Raw genomic sequence first — 21,164 nt, forward strand, 5'->3', positions numbered from 1 at the left:
CAGACCAAAGAGCAAAAGCATAACAGAGCAGTCTCCTACCCTACCAGACCTTGATTTCCTGTGTTTTTTGGTTATTTGAAATCATGGGAAGTTTCTCTGGAGAAGTAACAGTACTATCATTGTCACTGCTTTTTTCCACCATCTTGTGAACCTACCCTCAAAGGAAAATGGTTCACCGTGGATATGCTAAATTGAACTGTTTGGGAGATGGATTTTTCCTCCAGGTTTTTTTTTTCCCCATAGGCCATAATTATCCACAGATTGCTTCTGTTGCTTTGAAATTATTTTTTTCAGTCAATAAGTGATCCACATAAAGCAAAGCTCTCTGATCTATTAGGCTAACACTGAGTATGTTAAATCACAATCTGTTTTATCAGTTTCTACTGCAGAAAACTTCCCTGTAGTTTCAGCTGATGACAGCACTCTTCATTTCCTCTCCTCTTGCACGCACATGAATCAGCACAGCAAAAACCTGCCATGTGCCAAACTGCAGCTTTCGGCCCCTTGCTATCTGATGAGATAGTTCTGGTATAACTTATTTGCAAACTTTAATTGAAGTTCTGCATTCAAGCAGCAAAATACAGAAACTATGCAGCGCATCTAAAACAAAGTTCTACCAAGCATTTTGAGCTTGAGCAGACCTCTTTCCGAACCGCTCCTAACACAGAATTTCACACTTAATTCTGAGTCTTTTGTGGCTTCTCACGCATCTCAGTCTTCTTTAGCTCTTAAAAGAATGCCCAGGCTAAAAGCAAAAACTGAAAGCACTTAATGTAAGCGCACCCCATGCAATCTGACAAGGAAATATTAATTCTCCTCCTCTCTGGCACAGGTATCATCACTGAAGGTAGCACATCCTTCAGTTTAGAACCTGACCATGAGCACTGGTATCAGGATATAAACTCACAGCCAACAAACCAAGCCAGACTATCAGACCGTATTCCTTAGCAAAATAGGCATTTTCACCTAAAATGGAATAACACTTTCTTAAGTCTTGAAAACAACAAATTTATCCTGAAGCTAACTGAGTTTATAGAGGTCATGAGGCCAGTACAGTACAATGAAAACTAGTTGCTAACTTGGGTTTGTTGTTTTGTTTATTTAAACATCAGTACAAAATGAGCTGAAATCCTGATGTACTCACAGCTATGGTCTGATTGATCATATTTATTTATTTCCATCAGGATTACAGCTATGTTAAATTTAGCATTGCTGTGATGGCATGAAATAATAAACTCTTCTGTTCAAAGGCACATCTCAAGATATCCTGAATAGATAGTTTTATGTAGAGAAATTGTATCATACTTTACAAGTTTTCTTTCACACACATAATGAGAAATTGGCTATATGGTTTTGTTACGTCAGCTTTTTCCCAGGTTGCTGCTGATGGTCTGAGAAGACACTGTAAAACAGTGCATCCAATGCACCGAGTATTTTGCAATTCCATGTGTACAGAATCTAGTACAGAAGAAAAAATATTTTCTCCATATTTGATTAATGTCAAGAGAACACAGAAAAAGAACCAAAGATAAGTCTTTTCTCCAAAAAATATAAAAATTAATTATATTTCCCCAAAAAAACCTCATAGAAGTCCACAAATGTTTGAGTGCACCCAGTTAGAAACAAATGTTTCCGAAATTTTTCTATACTCTTAGATCATTAGAAATACCTAAGCTTTACTTAAAAAAAGATACAAAATTTTTTTAGTTTCCTCATTGTTGTTAATTTCTACCATCAGTAGTTCCCTGCACAGTCAGAGTCTGATTCAGTAAAGGGACCTACAAAAACTGAATAGCTATCCTCTGTTTCCACTGGATTTAGATAAACCTAACCCTTAAAATGAAATACAGTACCTAAGTACAGTAACTATACAGCTTCTAAAGGAAGAAAAAAACCCACAGCCCCCTCAAACATGTTCTAATCAAACCAATACATTTTAAGAATTTAGAGAAAACTAAGGCTCTCCCCCCACAAAACAAGCAATATTGCTGAAAAGTTAACAAAGACAAAAAATGACATGAACATCCCACACAAACTAGACAGAAATCATTAGAGGTTCAATTTCCAAAGGTAAGAATTTCCCTGCCAGGAAGTCAATTCTAAATATAACAGTTCAGGAGGACCGTATTCAGACACTGTTATAAATTATAAAAATACTTGCACCACAGGCACTAAAAATAACAATATGTGCCCTATGGAATAAAGGTAAAGGAAGGTAATAAATGATCTTCAGTGTATCTTCAGATTCAGAAAGAAGCTTTGTAAAGCTGAGGGCAGATGACATGAAACCATAGAAACATTTCCACTATTCACAATTACAAACTAAAGTAGGCAATTTTAATTTAGGCCAATTACTTTGGACTGCATGTGTGCACATCCAAGGGAACATCTTGTAGATAAAATCAATGCTAAAGTTTCAAGTGATGACTTCTTTTTACCCACATAGAGTCCTAATAAAAATTATGTTACGCGCTCTGCTTGAACTTCTTACCCGTACTAGGGCAGGAGGAATAATTGTAACAGAAACTGGAAACATAGTGAACTAGATACTAGAAATTAAATAGTGACAGCAAATAAAAAACCCTATATGGACAAGGCCTCCTTTTTAATACTATAAATAGAATATTCTGCTATATTTGATACTACAAATGCTAACAAATTAACAAATAAAATAAATTAACAAATTAACAAATAAAATACCTAGGACTTTCCTAGCACGTAGGCAAACTCCATATACTCCAAGAAGCAGATTGTGGAGGTTCACAGAGAGTATCAAATACACGGAGAGAAGGAGGCAGGGCTACCCGTGTAACCTGAGTGTGAGCGAGGGCACAGCACCCTCACCAGGACCACATCCACTCAGAGAAATGACAGCCATTCTTCTGGATTCCCGGCTCGTGACTTCCTTCTGTCCTCTTCCCCCTACTTAAGAAACTGAAAGTCTCTGCTTTAGACCAATAGCCAGCTAAATAAGTCTAACTAAACCTTACAAAGAAACAATAGCTGGCAACAGTATGATTTATTGTGCAGAGTCTTAAAATATATATACAGGTTAGCACTTCATCTATCTCATTCAAATGGCTGGCAAAGTCACCTAGTATACTCACTGGTATTGTTCAAAATGAATTTACAATGAAAAGAGATTGTTCAACAAACCTGAAGGAATCTCTCATTCTTGAAGGTATGTTTACTCCTAGGAAAACCAAACCAAAGCCATTTTTCTTAAGTTTAATTTTTCAAACTAAATCATATACTTTCCAGTATGTAATTGATTTCTCTTAGACAAATGACTCTTATATTTAACCTATTGGGGCAAAACTAATCTTGATCAAGTTACACTGTATGTAAATGAGAAAAGCTAAAGGAACACACTTCTGTCTTAAAACCCACCTCTCAAGAAGAATGAACAAAAAATTACTAAAGACAAACTCCTGAAGAGACAGACTCTGCCAGGACATGGAGAAGGATTGAAGGACATGAGTAATCGCCTCCTAAACCCTGCAGAAAGCTGAGAAGAGCTGCAGTCCCTATGCTCCAGCCTCAGCAGACCAGGGGTCTGCTTCACAAGGGTGGGAGGGTGCTGCACAGGAGAACCAGCGTAGAGCTGCCTATGCTGCAAGGCCTCCCTTCGCGCACCAGCACACACTACGTTAGCAGAGCCCCCTACTGTAAAAGGAGCACGTAAGACATTTTGCCAGCCCACACATAAGCATATACACATATACATATCTACACACAACCTTCTTTCAAAGTTATAGGCAAAGCCAACAGAAGCTTCTTTCTGTTTGCACAGCTGCACCTGTACCACTGTTTTTTGTCAAGTTAAGTGTCAGTGCTATGGTATAATTGGGTGGGTTTTTTTGGTACTTTATACCAACATAACTTGTGTCAATAAAACTTTGTTGTATGGACAAACATAGCTTGCCTCCTGTTAGGGGATGCTAGGAGAGGTGCAGGGTATCCACACAAGATCTCAGTGAGAAATCTTCTCTGGTTAGCTGAGATCTGGCAGCTTTGACTTCCCGTCGGGCAGGGGTTACAACAGCAGGGTATAGCACTTGACTGGGTGACTATCCACAGTACCACTGGGTTTTAACTCCTGCTTCTATGGAGCAAACTACCTCCTCCAGTTCAAATTGTTTACAAGAAAATATCAAGAAGTAAAAAGCATTAGAAACTAATGTAGCCATCCAACATAGCAGAGTCCAAAGTTAAATCTGACAGGGCCAGCACAATTGCTTGAAGACTTTGCCAAAGACCCAGATGCTACTATTGGATGGGGGAAGGCCAAATATTTCAAGTTGGAACTGAAATCCCCTGACTACAGCCAGAGGAAAAAAAAAAAAGGTATTTTACTGTGCAATAAAGGAACAGCATTTGACCAAGGCTTTTGTTAATAAAATGTTACACATATAACGGATGATGAAGAAAGGTTTGACAAGGACATCAACTACTTTAACAATAGTGCCACAGAAAACTCCCATAAGAATTATGAAGCTTCAAAGTTTTCCTTGAAAAGTCAAATTTATGTGCTTTTGTTAGGTTCCATTTAATACCTAGAGAAAGAAGCAAAAGTCTACACCAAGCTATTTCAGTGCTCAGCATTAGTAATACACTGAGGTTTGGACAAGCTGTCCAGTTTGTCCAGGTGAAAACAATACTCAGTGCTGCTGAGGTTAGTTCAGAGGTGGGATTTTCAAAAACTGCTTTAGCAGCACTAACATAACTTTGTACTTAAGCCAGTTGAGTTTTACAATTTACTGTGATAGGAATCAAATCAGGGAACTGCAGAAACTGAGAAATTTGAGAATTGCATACAAACATCCAAGAAATGTTAACTTTGGAGTGGTCTGACGTGCCTGTTATACTCTTGAAAAATCATTTCTTTTAATTAGTGTTCTATTACAAACTTCTGTCAAAATACACACATTGTTCAGCACCAATTAAAATGCTAAATGTGTTGGCACATAAGATTGGTAGGTAGATAGGTTCTGCTTGGCTGTATTAAAAAAAGGAATTCAACAATGATAAAAATTACAGTCAAAGCATTAAGGTTGCCAATAATAGCTTTATTTTGAAATGCTTCATAATTTTCTCCCACTGTTGGGCTGTGACAGTTGGAACTTTAAGGAAACCAAAATAAACACCTTGCTGATTTAAGAATATGTTCTGCAGTTCTGCCAGTTCATTAAAATCAGAACTCAATTTAAAAAGAAAAAAAGAAATCTGTGATAAACCAAAAGAGTGGGTTTCATTGCTCAAACAATTCATTAGCTATCAGGCTCTAAAGATTTATCTTCTCCCTGTTTGACACTTCGTATTTGTATTTTAGCCAATTTCTTCCTACATTAAGTGACAAAAATTAACAAACCATTGGATGTGACTAACTCAGCATGGGATAAATGGCAACACCACTCTGGCTGAATTTGGGTGGTCGGGGCAGGAGGGATGGTAGGAATGGTGGCCGACTCAGTGACTTACAATTCCAAGAACATTTGTTATTCTTAAATTTCACAGGAACATACTACTAGAAGAGGTCTTGATCACTGAGTCCAGTCCTCAGGTACAAGGAGGAGTTTGTATTTATACCACTCTGATTGCAAAATAAGATATTGCTCAACTGACATCATCTCCCACGGTGAATTTCTTTTATGACTATTCATTTTAATTTTAAAATGCATAAATTGGACAAAAGTTAGTTTATACAGATCATGTTCTAGCCAAGTAAAAGCATAAATATATATTCCATATATATATCTAAACATATATATATACACATGCATACACACACTTATATAAAACACCTTACAAACTCTTACTACCTCAGAATAGAAATAACCTATAACTCTGTCCCCTATAACATGCAAAGCTTTAAAACTGCATTTATATATATTTGGAAAGTAAATGGAAAAATCTAAATAAAGGATTTACCATTTGAAGATAAATATTGAATTCCACTGGTCACAGTGTATTATTTCATTCATACAACCACCCAAGTGTAAATTAATTTGTTGAACACCCATGCAATTCTTCTACACGCATTCCATATTTAATTACGTTTGCTGCTACACTACTAGCACTTGTGGTACGTTTGGGGTTTTTTGCTTATTTTGAACAGCCAGACTTAAAACGTTGATTACCATTAGTATTTTCTATGTGTTGAAAATGGAAAAAATATGACAACACAACTATATATACACTAAGTCATTGTTTAGCCTTCCTATTGCTCTATGTACAAAAAGTGTCTTGGAATTATATTTGTATTAGTGACACCCAGATCAGAACCATCACAGTCTAATACAGTGTTCAATATCAATTGTCTGTACAATTCAGTATATTGTTGTATGAATGCTGTATCAAAGTCCTGACAAAAATAAAATAAAATAAATCAATCTACATTGTCAACTGTTTCTTTTTGTTGTAAAGGAACATCCATTTAATGGGACTAATCACACTGGCAGCCAAAACAGGAGCATATGTATATTCCACAGGTAGGACTGAAAGCCACAACTACAACTTGGAGCTGAAGCACAGAGGCAGAAATTGCTCGTGTCACTATATCTCAGTAAACTACCACACATCTGCTCTGGAAATATGGGCCTCTGGTTAAACCAGGACAAAGAGAAACCTCACACTTTTATTCTGTTCCTGCTTGCCATTTCTTTAGCATTGAGGTCTGATGCTTTACTGAACAACAGAACAGAAATTTTGTTAAGAATCACTACAGATTCAACTTAAAGCCCTCTTGCTTTGTAATGATAACGAAGTTGCAGTCTCTCTACAACTTTTCTGTTTTTAGAAAAAACTCCCTTATACTATAATACTATATAGTATTATAGTACTAATACTATGATCTTTTAAAACTTCTGAAAGGAAGATTACTTCGGTATTTTACTATCACCAGCAGCAGCCCAGTGATAGCAAGAATTTATGGAACTGTGCTCATGCAAGGTATAAAAGGATGTATCATTTCCCATACTCTAATGAAAACACAGTGTCACTGGCACTCCCTGTCATCTATGTCCCTGCATCTTAAGGAAACTAATTTCTAATACTAATAATGGGCAACACTAACACAAATCTTTTCTAGAGATCAATCATCTCATAGTGTGTAACACTTACATGTAAAATATTCCTGCTAACAGCAGCAGCTCAGATTCTGGAATGCACTTGTGCTCCCTTGTGCTCACGGCTGAGTGGCACTTTCTTTGAAAGTAAAGCACATTTCTCTAAATAGTTTGGTTGTATGGGTTAGAGTTGGATTAGGGATATAACTGAATGGAAAGAAAGATATATAAAGATATAAATGATATTGAAATACTTCACTAAGTTAGCATTAATGAAAAACTGCATTACATAGTATCCACTAGGGTATAGATAAGAAGTATAAACACAACTATACTAAAAGGCATGTAAAATAGAATATCATACTGTTATATCCCCTTTATTAATTTCATTTGATTAAGGTTGACTGCATGCCTGCAACTGCATAAAAGAGCTAAACAATGTGTAATCAATTGTACGGTATCAGTTATGACAGGTAGTGGTCTAGTCAAGATGTGGAGATGCCACACTCAGTGGGATATGGAAGAAGGCATATCCCTACTGTGTGCCACGCTCCATACTTGATGCTAAAATGACAATAAAACCGAAAGCAGTTGGCATTATAATCCCAGATCAACAGCTGGCATTCCGGTCCTAAATGCCAAGTTCCTGTTGGGGATTTAGAGTCTTCACAGATAAAATATACTGTTACTTTTTACAACTGTAAAAGGCAGAATAATTCAAATGACCATAAATTAGAAGTGATGAAACACAGCTGATCAGGAAAATTGAGGACCTCAGCAAAAACTCTATAGCCATTAGAATTAGGAGCAATAAAAAGGACATTTTAGCCCACTTTCCTAAGGAAACAATGCTGAGACTATCGCTTCCATCTGCTTGTCCCCACACCTCACTTAAGTTTTGAACTTGTTGCAGATTTAAGAGTCTGATGGAGGAACAGATATCCTAGAGGGAGCTGATTTCATACAAGTTTCCTGAGAACAGATTACCAGGTAAAGGAAAGAAATCAGTAAGTACTCCCACTGGGAGAAAAGCTCTGGCATAAGTTTATACATTATTGGAGACTAGAGAATGCATATTAGAGGAACAGAACTTCTAATTACCTCAAAGCAAGGTAAAAGCTTCAAATAAAACCTTACAGTCAGCTATGAAACACAGATTTGTAGGAAGCTAGGCTACATAATTTGACACTCAAAGATTATTTGTACTTTACAAATATTAGGAACAAAAGAATTGCTAGCAATGGCATACTTATTAGCTAGAGGTGTTAGAGAGTGACGCAGAGATTTTTTTTACAGTGGTTAATGAAGTATTTTTACCTTCCATTTTGGATAATACATGCTGTAATTGTATTTCTGGCAAAATACTTTCTATTCCAACCGTAGCAAAAAAGACTGTTAAACAATTTACACTGTATGTAAATATTTTTAAATCCTGGGTTACATAGCTTGAACTCAATGGTTTTGAAATAACTTAACAAGTAAGGTAATGATGTTGATTTTTAATATATCCTGGAATAAGGGAGAAATACCAGGGGACCGGGGAAGCTGACATTCCATCAGTAGTTAGAAAGGATAAACAGGATAACTGTGTGGTCACAGGTCACAGTCAGCTTGAGAACCAAGTCAGGGAAAAACACTGAAAAGTTGATTTAGGACATATATAGCAAAGATTTTGGGCATAATGTCAAGGAAATCAATACAGTTTGAGAAAGAAAAGAAATGGTCCATCAAACTGAAGAACTCTCTAGTGTTTAGCCAAACTGTTCCTGATAAAAGTACTTTTTTTTTTAATCCATAATATGCATGCTATAATTTTAATTGACACATTTTAGGTTGTAATGCAGTATGAAGTCAATTACCTAGCTAATGTTTCTTCAAAAACAGTTAAATCAGAAGATTACTACAGAATTATGCTGGTTTTAGTGATTCCACTGAAATACGTTCTTGTTTCAGTCCCATGCAAAATGTACCAGTGGACACAAAAAGTCATACTGCAAGCCGCTAAAATAGTCAGGGTTACTCAGCAATCTGAATTCATTCAGCTGTCCAAATGCAACCTTATGTACACATATAAGATCTCCAAGATGAAGACACCATAGAAAGCAGAGGTGTTGAAAAGAATTACAATGACATAATATATAACTAAGTAAAATGATAAAACTTTGATCTTAAAGTTCTTGAGTGAAGAATTACAGTAACTTCTTACATGTAGTTATAACAGGCTGAAAGTATTGAGCAAGAGGTAGTATTATACCATTACATTACACTGGCAAAAATTTAAAGTATGGACACAGAATTCCCGTCCTAAGAGATGTGTAAGAAATGAGGAAACACCTCTAAGAATGAATCATGGCTTGGAAAAATAATCTTTTCAGTGAAGAACATTTGATACTGGTTTATCTAAGAAAAGGTTAAGGATAAAGTAATGCATTCTCTTAAATCTCTATGTCAAGAAAGGGGTTCTCCTCTATAATAAAAGTACTGCCAATAGTCAGCTGAGAGTTGCACTGCAATGCCTATGCTTCAGGTGTCTGATGTGCAGTGTGGAACTGACAGCTCTGCATTCAGGAAGGGCAATCTCCACGCAGTTAGAACACATCAGAGGACAACCTCTATCTATCCCTCCCTCCCACCAACCCAGCCTGGTACAGCCAGAGTACCATATTGTGAGGGGATTTAAAAAAAAAAAAAGTACAGCTTTTCAGAACAGTGATGAAATATATCTCCCCTTATGGTGTCAGTCACACAGCTCTTACTTTCCCCCCCCAATACTATTTACTGCAAAATGCATATGGGCAATGGAAGCCAGTGTTTTCCTTCCAGAAGGATATCCTAATCACTAACCATAGACTGCTGCTCGCCTGCCTTCCTCTGATGCCATACACTTTCAGCTTTTACTTTACAGTGCTTCAAATTCAAGCCTCTGTCTCAGGTACCTGCTGTTTAGGTTATAGCCATGCAGACAGAAGAAAGCAAGCTGAATTCTCTTAGGTTGAAAAAAATAACTTAAATCAACACACCTACTGCCTGAACAAAAGACAGACATTACTATCCCCTCCTTTGCATCTTAAGAAAAATGATGTTCAGATATGTCATGCGTGTAACCTGCATATGTTAGAGCACAATCACGTTGGATACATGGTTCCACAGACATTAGTCAACTTCAGTTAGGTTATGGCCAGCACTGATCTCCTACTTAATCTCCAGATAATTTTTTCTCATTATTTCCTTTGTGCTGGTATTAGTGTTCGGATAGCTGAGCAAATCAGGGAATTGACTTGGATGGAATTAACCAGACAAAAATGGTTGTTAAGTTAAAGTGACTGTGAAATCATCCTTTAATGTTATCCTACCTAATTTCTGACCCCAAAACTATTTTGGATGAAGATACATGCCAAAATGCTTTCAGAGTTTTTCCTATATCAAACATCTATCTGGTGAAGGAACATTTTTGCCCTTGGTGATGAATTTTATTTGAAAAGTCTCACTCTCTCAATCCCATTTTAAGCAACCTATGTAATTTTTGGATCTGACTCAGTGTTTCCGTTATCTCACATGAAACAAGTAACTACATCTCTTACGGCAAAGTAGATAGTAATGCAGCAAGGTTCACAAGGAGAGATGTGTTGTATTAAAACAATTGATATATTTAGAAAACACACAAGCTTTTAGGCAGAAAGCACCCTCTGGGTTTAGATATCACTAAGTAATAAATAGAATTTGCTAGCACTTGTTCAAGCACTGTCATTTAGGAACAATAACTAAAGATTTAAAGTGCTTGCTTTTGTAACAAACTTACATTAACTGTTTCAAATAACTTACCGGTTATAATATATATTTCATTTTATATTCAAGGTTCTACCACATAGGTGCAAGCGTGCTGTGCTAAACTTAGACTCCAGTAGTATTTAAGAACAAAGGATAATTCAAGGGCAGCATTTTAGCTTTAGCATCTTGTTTTCTGACACACTTGGTTTGTAGCTCAGCTTTATTATCCAACTTAAGATAAAACACAATAAGACCTTCCAGCCTTCTCTAGGAGAGTCACTATGAACTAATCTAAACATTCCCTTGTTTCTCACTCCCACAAAATGTGCCATCTCAGAATTATCAGAGTCCCATGAATACCAAGAAGTTCAAAACTTAACTTGTACTACTGCATGAAAACAACTGAAACAGGTGTTTACAGAGTAACAGAGCTACTGAATGCTAACTTCATTAACTTCCATTAAGCTAAATGACTCACAAATGGCATTTAGATCAGTAGTAAATCATCATCTAGGTCAGCAGGAAGCTCATTACAGACTGACAATCCAAGTGACAGAAACACTTTTCTACAAGTGCTATAGTAGTAATTTCCTGTGTGAAAGGCTTGCTGCTGTTCCTGCATTCCTCAGGGGACGCTTCTTCTCAGAGGATGTTACTCTTCCCCAGGAAGAGGAAGGAACCAGTTGTTATTGGATGTGTGGGCTGATAGCTGTCGGGCATTTTCTGCATGCCACAGAATCAGCTGTGAGAACTGTGAATACAGCTTAGATTCCCAGCTGAAGCAGGGAAAAACACTGCCTGGGCAGACAAGGTCAGAGCATACACATACAGTATCTCAGGAAGTTGAAACAGAAATAATACCTGGAACTTCCATCCCTCTAGTTCCCAGAAATGTGCTGATTTGCTAGAGGAACAATATACAGACGTGGGTCAACCTGAAAAGCGTTCCTGAAGCATTGCACTGTTGCCATGGGTAAGACCCTACATAGAGTAAAATATTGCCAGTTCTAAAAGTCATCTACAGCAAGCCAGTTATCTTAAAAAAACAGTACCAGCAGTCCAGAAATAGCATCTGTTAACAATGTCACTATGGGCAAAGGCAACATAACTGCGAGGAAACTAAATATTAAAGCTTAATCTTTTGGGGGGGGGTGGGGTGGGGGGGGTGTGTGTGTGCAGATTTTTTCCCTGTTAGGTCCCTCTCCTGAGCTTCCTGCCCTACGGTAACTCAAGCTCCCTCCGTATGTCCTGTGACACTCTTATAGGACAGGTAGTTAGTCTGTGACTAATCTTGTATCAGTGAATTCAGTGTCACATCCCACTGGCTTTTTGTTCAGTGGCAACACTAACGTTTCCTTATTCTACTAACCGCTTATTTCTAAACCTGGTTAAAAAAAAAAAAAAACCAAAAACAAACCACCAACTATTTGATTCAAAAGTTATTAGGAAGATAGGACAGAGAGACAAATAAACAGTATGATCTCATAAGGCTTCCTCAGGAAAGCAGGCTAAAAATAGTATAGGAAATATTATATTCTTGCACTCTCTAGTGCCCAAATTCAGAATTCTGTCTCCAGTGAAAACCTGACTTTCTCTCAAGCTCCAGTTCACTCAGAGAATATAATGAAGCCTATTAAGGAACATCAAGACATGTGTTATTACCTAATTATGTAGCGGCACAACACATTTCCTGTTCTCTCCTTGTAAACCAGCGGTTGCATGCTGTGTTAGAATAGCATCACTGCAAAATGCAAGGGCCATTTGGATCATATTCTTCTTTTATTACAAATGTTGAGTTCACCTTCATGTATCTGATCTTTAAGCATTATTTGATGCTAGTGGTATCAAAGCATATTGCTTTTAAGATTAAGTACACAAATCTTTTTAAACATTCCTGTGCCTCTACAGAGGCTCACAATGCAGGTTTAGAAACTCGCAGTTCAATATGCCAAATGCTTCATCCTTTTGCCACTTGTGACAGAAGATGAGCCGTTTTGTTCATATATACCATACCTTCTTTGGAAGGCCCCTAGCTGGGCAACAGAAGAAGCTGTTTCTACTGTCTCATGGTTGTTCCAGATGGATTAGGTGTAGCCTTTGGGAGGGATGGGAGACTTTATTTCCCTGAGAGCAGCCGAACATGTTAGGCTGCAGAGCTGTGGGGAGCAGGCAGCCTATCCTCCTCCCCCAGCCCCATATGCTGTACCTGCATAGCGCGCAAAGGGTAGGAAGGTAGGTCTGGAATGTGCTGTAGGCCAACATGACACTAAAAATTGCTTGTCTAAGAGCAAGACTGGACAGAGAAAAGGATTAATTTGCAAAGGCATAAGAGCAGAGTTTACAAATTCTTATTTTTATTCTGCTGCACTAAACACTTCCAAGTTCCTCTATTTACAGCATTTATTCTATGTTTTCATAAGACCAGGCATCAGAGATTCAGAGCATATTGAAGAGTTTTTGGTATGTTCATCTATGGAAAAGGTGCAGGCAGTTTTATGTCAAGACTTTGGAGAAACAGGATTCTCTTCAAACTAGTCCCAAATTTCATTCTGTGTTTGTGATTTGGAGTTCAGATCATGGAGTTGGCAGTTCATTCAACTATGCATTTACTGGTAATCAACAGAACGGCAGTATATTAAAAAATCCATAGGTATTCAGGAAGTGACTTTTCTTATTTCTCTGCCTGGGAGCAAGGAAGGTAAGGTGATGGGAGAGACTGGGAACTACTGATTTTTATCAAGGCCCTTCTACTGGTGGGATCACTTCTCAGCAGAGAGCTCAGTCTAATTGGCAATTGAGTTTTGGACAAGGAACACAAGCAGGACTTCATTCTCTCTCTTAGAGGATAATGATTCCAGTCTTCCTTTCAAATGGACAGTGACAGAACTTTCCTTTGGTAGAGAAAAATGTATGAATATCATGCAATGATCAGAGTTTAAGTGAAAGGTTAAATGTCTGAGGTCCCAATAAAACTCAATATCCATGAACTACAGATAGCTGTTGTGCTTACAGATGAACTATAACAAACAGTAAGGGCAACCACTGTGCACAGTGAAGTGCCATGAGTTTTGCTATACTGGCTGTTCTCTTCTGAATTGAACTTGGGCCCCAGAGGAGATGATCTATGTATAAAATTCCTGTTCTTTCCTTTCTTCCTTTTCCCCTCCCCTTAACCTCACTGAAGACAGTTGGTGTTTATTTCCATGTAAGGCTGGAGCCAGGAAAGGATGTAAACCAGAAGAAATTTGAAGTTGTATGGTAAGGAAAACATGCAGTGTTCTTAGCTTTTTTAAGATAAAATTTCTTTTGTCATCCTCTTCTACAGGATTCTGGAGTTATGTTAAGCCATGCGAGGAAGAGACATTACTCCAAGATCTTTTAAGAATAAGTGTCTGTGAAGACGAATAGTTGCATAAGCCTTCATGTACACAGAGATGGAAGAATACATGCAAATTTTGCATCCATAATTGCTGTCTTTGCAAAATAGATGGGGTGTTTTTTAGGTTGGGGATTTTTTGTTGTTGTTGTACTCAAAGGCAGAAAAAATTGTGTCAAAAATACCTAAACCCCAAAATACATACTGGGCAAACAATGTGTATAGAAGAAATTGAGAGTACAGATGCTTTTTTTTGCATCAGGACACCTACTACAAATGCTGTACAGATAAACTACCAATGTCTTACCTTGAGGAGTAAAAGTTGCACATGCTTTTATTTGCTTTCACATATTTTACAAGTTGGGGGGGGGGGGGGGGGGGGGGGGGCAGAATTTATTTGGTCACTTTCTATTTTAAAACATAGATGTTCCTTTTGCTCCAAAGAGGAACAATCCTTATCTTTCGCCTTCCAATAATTAATCCAGTCTTAACTTTGTAGAAATAGTACCATAAATGAACAATAAACATGCCTTGCTTTCAGTGTTAACTAGCACTGGAAGAGAAAGAACAGCAAACATCTCCCAGCCAGCACAGACATTCTGACTTCCAGATTACAGTACACTGCTTTGCTTCCTCCAAATCCTGTTTACATGAGCAAGGTCAGGGGATGGAACATTAGAGAGCCTCTGCAGTGATTTCCTGCTGCTGTCAGTAAAAACTACTGAGACATCATCAACTTTCCCTTGTTCTGAACAGCTTATCAGGGAATGGAGGTTACCGATGTATTGCCTTACAGACTTGAAAAAACCCAACCTCCCTCAAAACTAAAAGTAAAATCAGAGGATTAAACAGGAAGAAATAGTCCCAAAGGGAAACATGACTTCTGATTTTTCCTTTTCAATAGTTCAGAAAACCAAGGCAGTATTAAGCTCCTTGACACACGAAGAAGAAGGGGTGGGAGGGAGGCAGCAATGCTTTCAGAGTTTTCAGTGAGATGGAAAGGAGAAAGAAACACCACCCCCAGCTCCCAAACCTTGACCCCAATTCAGTGAACGTTTTCAGAGTGTAAAAGGCTATAGAACACACCACATTTTTATTAACTGCAACATATGAAGGCTCTTACCATTGGAAAAGGGCATCATGCAAATACCAGTTAGTTAAGCATATGTAGCCTATTTTATACTGGTTTCAGTAACACACAGGAGAACCAAATAAATGAACCATCAAATTCAAAGCTATTTTCCTGACAATAATACAGCGACAGGAATTCTTAATGTTTTTGTAGTTATAGTTGAAAAAAAAGCAGCTCCATACTGAAGATTACATGGAAGTTTTTCCACTGACACAATGACCACATTCCCTTCACTAAGTTTACAAATGAAGTTGTATGTATCAGTGTGAATCTTAGATGTAAACAGGTTTTTCACTGTGTTCAAAAAGAACCAGCCTTACAGCTTTAGGTTAGAACACAAGCTGAAAAGATAAGCTGTTTAGAGTTCAGAGAGTTTGATGATTTACGTGTTTTCTAGCAAAATCCCTATGAGACCATTCATACCTTCATATCTTGGCTTAATCTTTGAAGCAAGATAATACAAGTAAATTTTTAAAACCCACATAAGTAGGCACTTTAAGAGTGGAAATTGTCATGGATTGTTGGCTTTGATGAAGGAACAAATAAAAATTCCTTGAAAAGAAGAGGAGGAGTGGGAGGAAAAGATAATACCAGTATTTCCTCATACAGATAAAGCTCAAAATGTAAATGAATTGCTAAGAAAATATCAAACATATTTCAAATTCACAATAAAGAATCAAGAGTGTTAGGTTTTTAAATATTTGTTTTTCAAATCTTCTCCAGGCAGACTGTTGCCAAGAATAGATGACAGAGATACTTTTCTGCACCTTAATTATCTGGAGTCGTGTGTCCTGTTTTGGGCTTCTCAATACAAGACAGACATTGACATCCTGGAGCAAGTCCAGTGGAGGGCGAGCAAGATGGTGAGGGGGCTGGAACACATGATATACAAGAAAAGGCAGAGAACCAGGTTTGTTCAGCCTTAAGAGGGAAGGATACAGGGAGATCTTGCTGCCATCTCAAATATCTAATGGGTGGATAGAAAGAAGAGAGCCAGACACTTAGAGGACCACTGTGGTAGAATTAGAGGCAACAGACATGTTGGTACATAGGAAATTCTAGCTACGTATTATGAAAAAAAATATTTTCACCAGTTAAACACTAGAGCAAACTGCCCAGAGAGATTGCGGAATCTCCATCCTTACACATATTAACAAATGAACTGGACAAGGCCTTTAGGAACCTGATCCAAGTTGGCCTCGCTTTAAGGGGGAGGTTAGTTGAAATGACTCTGGACATCCTTCTCAACCTATATTGCTCTAGCATTTTTATTAACAAATCTTTACAGAAGGGAAGAAAAGTAATACCTTTTTGCTCTGCCACAAGTCATCTTAGGGGCAGTAATAGTGTATTTCCTACGACGAGTAGGACAGGACACAGTTCCAATAGCAGAAGAGACTCTCATCAATAGGAAGAACACTTTCTCCTGTTTCCTGGAGTAGCCTGAGATCTCTGGGAGTTTGTCCGCTTACCATTAGGAATTTTGATAGCCATTCAACAAAACATTACAAGGTTTTAGGGAGCTCATAGGTCCTACAAAAGCTTCGATGTTGTAACTTGTCCCAGAGAAGCTGGTCTTTAAATACTTAAGACAGTGATCAGAGAAAGGCTGTATCTCTCTTTGGCAGTAGAAAAAGTAAATATGTTGATTAGTTACTTTCAGTGGTCCAGGGACTTGCCAAGGTGTTTTGTAAGTAACCCTTAGGGCCTTGCTGTGTTACATGCATGATAAAAAGACATTGAACAAGAACTCCTAAAGACATGTAAGTGCAGAGTGCATTTTTCTCTCTACACATATCAAAAGGGCAGAAAATCTACTTAGGCTAGACCAAAACACTTCAGAAAGAGTAAGTAGGTAAATACAGGACATTTGCAAATTAACCTGGCAACCTGAACAAAGATTTTCAGTCATTTGAACACCGTTCTTCCAGTCAAAGTAGGACCAAAAATCCATAAACAGCCTTAAGATGGGTCTTGACAAGTTTGCAGGAAAAAAAGAAGAAAAAATATACAATGATATTGTCTTCGATAACCAGTAGAAAAAGGGCAGCTCAGGGGGGGCTGGAATAAGGAACAGGGGTGGGGGGAGGAGATTAGAGGTTGGTAACCTCAAGTTAAGAAGGATTAAAAAGAAAACAAAAATGCATAAACACAGTATCATTCAAGAGAGGACAGACAGTATCAGGAAGAAATCTGGCAGGGAAGAAATCCAGCATCTACCTTTCCCCCTTAGAACACACAAAGCCTCTACAGACAGGACCTCTATACATTAGGGAAATTGAGCCAGGTTCAGATGAAAAGGTCCAAGTCACTGAGATCCAGAACCCTTTGGAAAAAAGGCACAAAAAGACTGGATGGATGGCCTGATTAAGAAACAGGTGATAATTCCACAAACAACAGAAGCTGGTAATGCAGCAGACAGACACTGGACACGATAATGACTCTAAGAGATGAGTTAACATTAGAAAGTAGGGAGGACCAGATAGGTTGGCAAAGCTGGGGAAAGTGTTACTCACTATGGGGAAGGAAGGATGCTAGTAGCAGAGAAGACATGCAAGTGGCTTCTGGATTTGTGTCAATAGTGGTGTGTTGGACAGAGCAGTTGTCCTTAATGCTGTAGTCCAAATAACAAGGATAGAGAAGCATTGCTAGATGGAAAAAAGATGCATATTGTGAGTGTTGAGATGCATAAAGGTGAGAATCAATGGTGATTCCGAGGATCAAGATAACAGAAAAGATAATGTAGCGATTACTGACACAGTCAAAAGGCATAAATTTTGAAGCAATATTTTTGTAGTCAGGAAGACTGTAAAGCCAGCCAGCAGTCAAAAGGATGTTGTATGCCCAGTAAACTGCTCTCATATCAAAAGAATTAATGAAGAAGATATGATTGGCAGGTTTAGAGGTATGTAAGAAAGAATTACACTGTAATCATACATTTGAATTCTGCGATCAGTATTAAGATCAAGAAATAATGGCCACAGAGTATTTTAAAGTTACACATAGCCAATAAATTATGTCCACCGCAGTCCACTGTCAAGACTACTAAAGAGATTTCTGTAAGTCTACAAATTACTTTTGACAGAAGTTATCTTAAAAAACCCCATAGTTCCTGACTACAAGAAACATCATGAAAACACAGCGACAACTGCTAAACCTTAAGATATTTGAAAATATCATTTGTTTTTTTGAGGAAAAGGTTTGTTTTGAAGAAAAGATTTATTTTAGACAACAACCTCTGTATCATGATCTTCAATAAATGACCCTAAAGAATTTTATAAAATACCTTCACAACATACCTTTTCATAAAGCATTCATGACAGAACAGCAGAAGCCACACCTGTTGCCTATTCATATGTATTAACCCTTCAGCCACACAAAATCTTGTTATGGTAACTAAAATTGCTCAAGGTAAAATTTATGCCTTCACAGGAACAGATTCAGAGCTAAAAGAGAATTTCTCATTTTAACCTAATTCTAGAACAGTATGTCTTCTAGATTTCATATCAGGAGAGCATATTTCTCCTCCTACGAAACTACCGTTAAAACATTGCCTTCCTTTCCTCCCACATGCCATACCAATGTCATATGAAAAGCTAACACTAGAAGGATCTAATCCTATGATTCTGTCATAAAATGTGTTACTTTTTTTCCTAGAGAGCTACTAGATGCCTTAAAAGGAGAAAAATTAAAACATCACTTCTAGAATTTTTCAATGAGGCAACTATTCTTTAGGTTTCCCATTAATTGCAAGTAAAGACAAAGTTACAAAAAGGTATTTGAGAATAAGCAACAATTTTTAACAGAAATATTTAGATATAATTAGCATGGGCTTATAATTAGAATTTCTGCTTAGTATATGGGTAAAATTGCTAATATAACGTGAAAGCTTTGCTATTACACCATCTCCTGGTTAGCCTTGGGAACTGTGAGAGAAAGCTTGAGAAGTTAGGATATTGAGCTCTGAGCAGTAGACAATTGTTAGAAAAAAATATATATCATTCATACAGATAGAAAGAGCACGTTTCTGATAATATATTAGTTTAAGCTATACCCTATCTTCCCCCCTCCCCACCCTCAGACAGCAGCTTACCAGAGTACTGAAAGACGAAGAAGAACTAATTTCTATGACAGGTGGGTCAAGTGTTTGTGTATTAGTCACATCAAAGGTAGGGTTGACCTGTTGAAAATGAATTATATTATTATTTCAGCACCAGCAGAGAAAGGGAAGTAAGACTGGAATAAAAATGACCACTTGCTACATTAAGGCACCACTATTCATTAAGGACTGGAAACAGGCTTTAAAATTCGTAAAAATAAGGGTAGGATGTTACCCTCCAACTGTACAAAAATCAATCACAAAATACAGAAAGAGAATTCAGATACACCTTTATTACAGAAATATAATTTATACTTCATGAACATCCATCACCCAAAACTAACTTGGGATTTCTACCACAAGAGGTGCAAGTATTAAGAAGTTCAGTTGTATGACAAATCAATAAAAATGAAGTTATAAATACTAATTTGAAATGGATTTGCTAAGACACCTAACTCAAAAGCTGCCCAAGGCCAAAGCCAAGCAATTGACAGAGCGGCCAATGATGCTGCTGAAATACTGAACAGTAGGAACTTCCCAACTCTAAGTGTCATTTGCAGATGCTTTTGAAAGTTTTTACACATGTGAAATAACTATAAGGACTCCTGAAAGTTACCTTTGAGTTTTACTTTCCAGCATCAGTCACTTGTGGGTACTGTTGTAGGCCATTTTTCCTATTCCTCCTTCCACCAGAACCATCCCCAGCAGAAGTGGTTACAGCCCTGGATAACTCTAGACTTGAGAGCTGCCTTCTAGCAATGATGCTCAATTAGCTTGTTACAATCCCAGGACAGCAGTAGCCCTCCACTTGTGGAGGTTTCCATATACATCTATGCAGCACTCTTTTTTTTTTTAATGCTACACTGGTCTCCTGCCTGTTGTAGTTTACTTAGGGCACATCCTTACTCACAGTTTCATACTGCAGCTTATAAATCCTACTACTATTCCGCTCAAGCCAGGACCAATGTGGTTGCAGCCACTCTGGCTCAGCAATGCATAGGAAGGTGTGCGCCAAGCCGGTCCCTAAGGCCAAGTTGCCTTACTAACATGGGTACATCATTAGCACCAAAGCTGAAAGTGAGCACATGCTTAGCAGCCCAGATTGATCAGTTACCAACTCACACTCAAGTTCCTCAAGTCATCTATTGCAAACAAACAAGACAGACTGTCGATATGCTTGCTTCTTACATGCCAACTCTGATTGTCAAAATAACTTGAAAAACACTGTTGTGGAAAACAGGTAGGAGGTAACACTGACTCTGATAAGTTAACCTGCCAAACACAAAGCATGCTGTTCCCAAAACCACAGCAAAAATTGCTTTTTACTGGGATAATGTCAGAGGCTGATTAAGATGTCAAAATTGCAGATGTTGTAATGACATACCTGATCAATCTCACAGTTGGACTACTCACTTATTGTTCGTTATAGAAGTCAATCTATAACTTTAGCAATATTTTGCTAATGTTCTTTTCTGGAAGTGAAGGATTAACAAAATATAAGAGAAAGTAAGGTTTGAGACAGCTGCTGCTTATTTTTTCACTTAAGGATCAGAATATACTCCCTTAAAAATCTGTGTGCGTATTTTCCATACCACTGTATTATCTATGCGTGGAAGCCCTATTCTTATCTTATCAACTGACAACATTCACAGAAAGACTAGATGACTTTTCAAGTCACCAAGAAATGTGGCGTAGTAAAGAGAAATGAACTTTCCTCTTTTC

General features: G+C 37.7%; 1 protein-coding gene across 4 annotated transcripts in view; it reads right to left on the reverse strand.

Moving 5' to 3' along the window:
• Positions 1-21,164, reverse strand: part of POC1B (POC1 centriolar protein B) — a 59,454-nt gene that overhangs the window by 11,752 nt on the left and 26,538 nt on the right. For 3 of the 4 annotated variants that reach the window (XM_064450632.1, XM_064450639.1, XM_064450624.1), the window contains exon 10: positions 19,437-19,523. The exons of the other annotated variant lie outside the window; for it this stretch is intronic. In XM_064450632.1, coding sequence (XP_064306702.1) covers positions 19,437-19,523 — 87 coding nt within the window. The remainder of the gene's footprint in view (positions 1-19,436; positions 19,524-21,164) is intronic. 4 annotated transcript variants of the gene reach the window in all.

Source organism: Phalacrocorax carbo, chromosome 1 (assembly GCF_963921805.1).
Source record: "Phalacrocorax carbo chromosome 1, bPhaCar2.1, whole genome shotgun sequence".
Taxonomy (NCBI): Eukaryota; Metazoa; Chordata; class Aves; order Suliformes; family Phalacrocoracidae; genus Phalacrocorax; species Phalacrocorax carbo.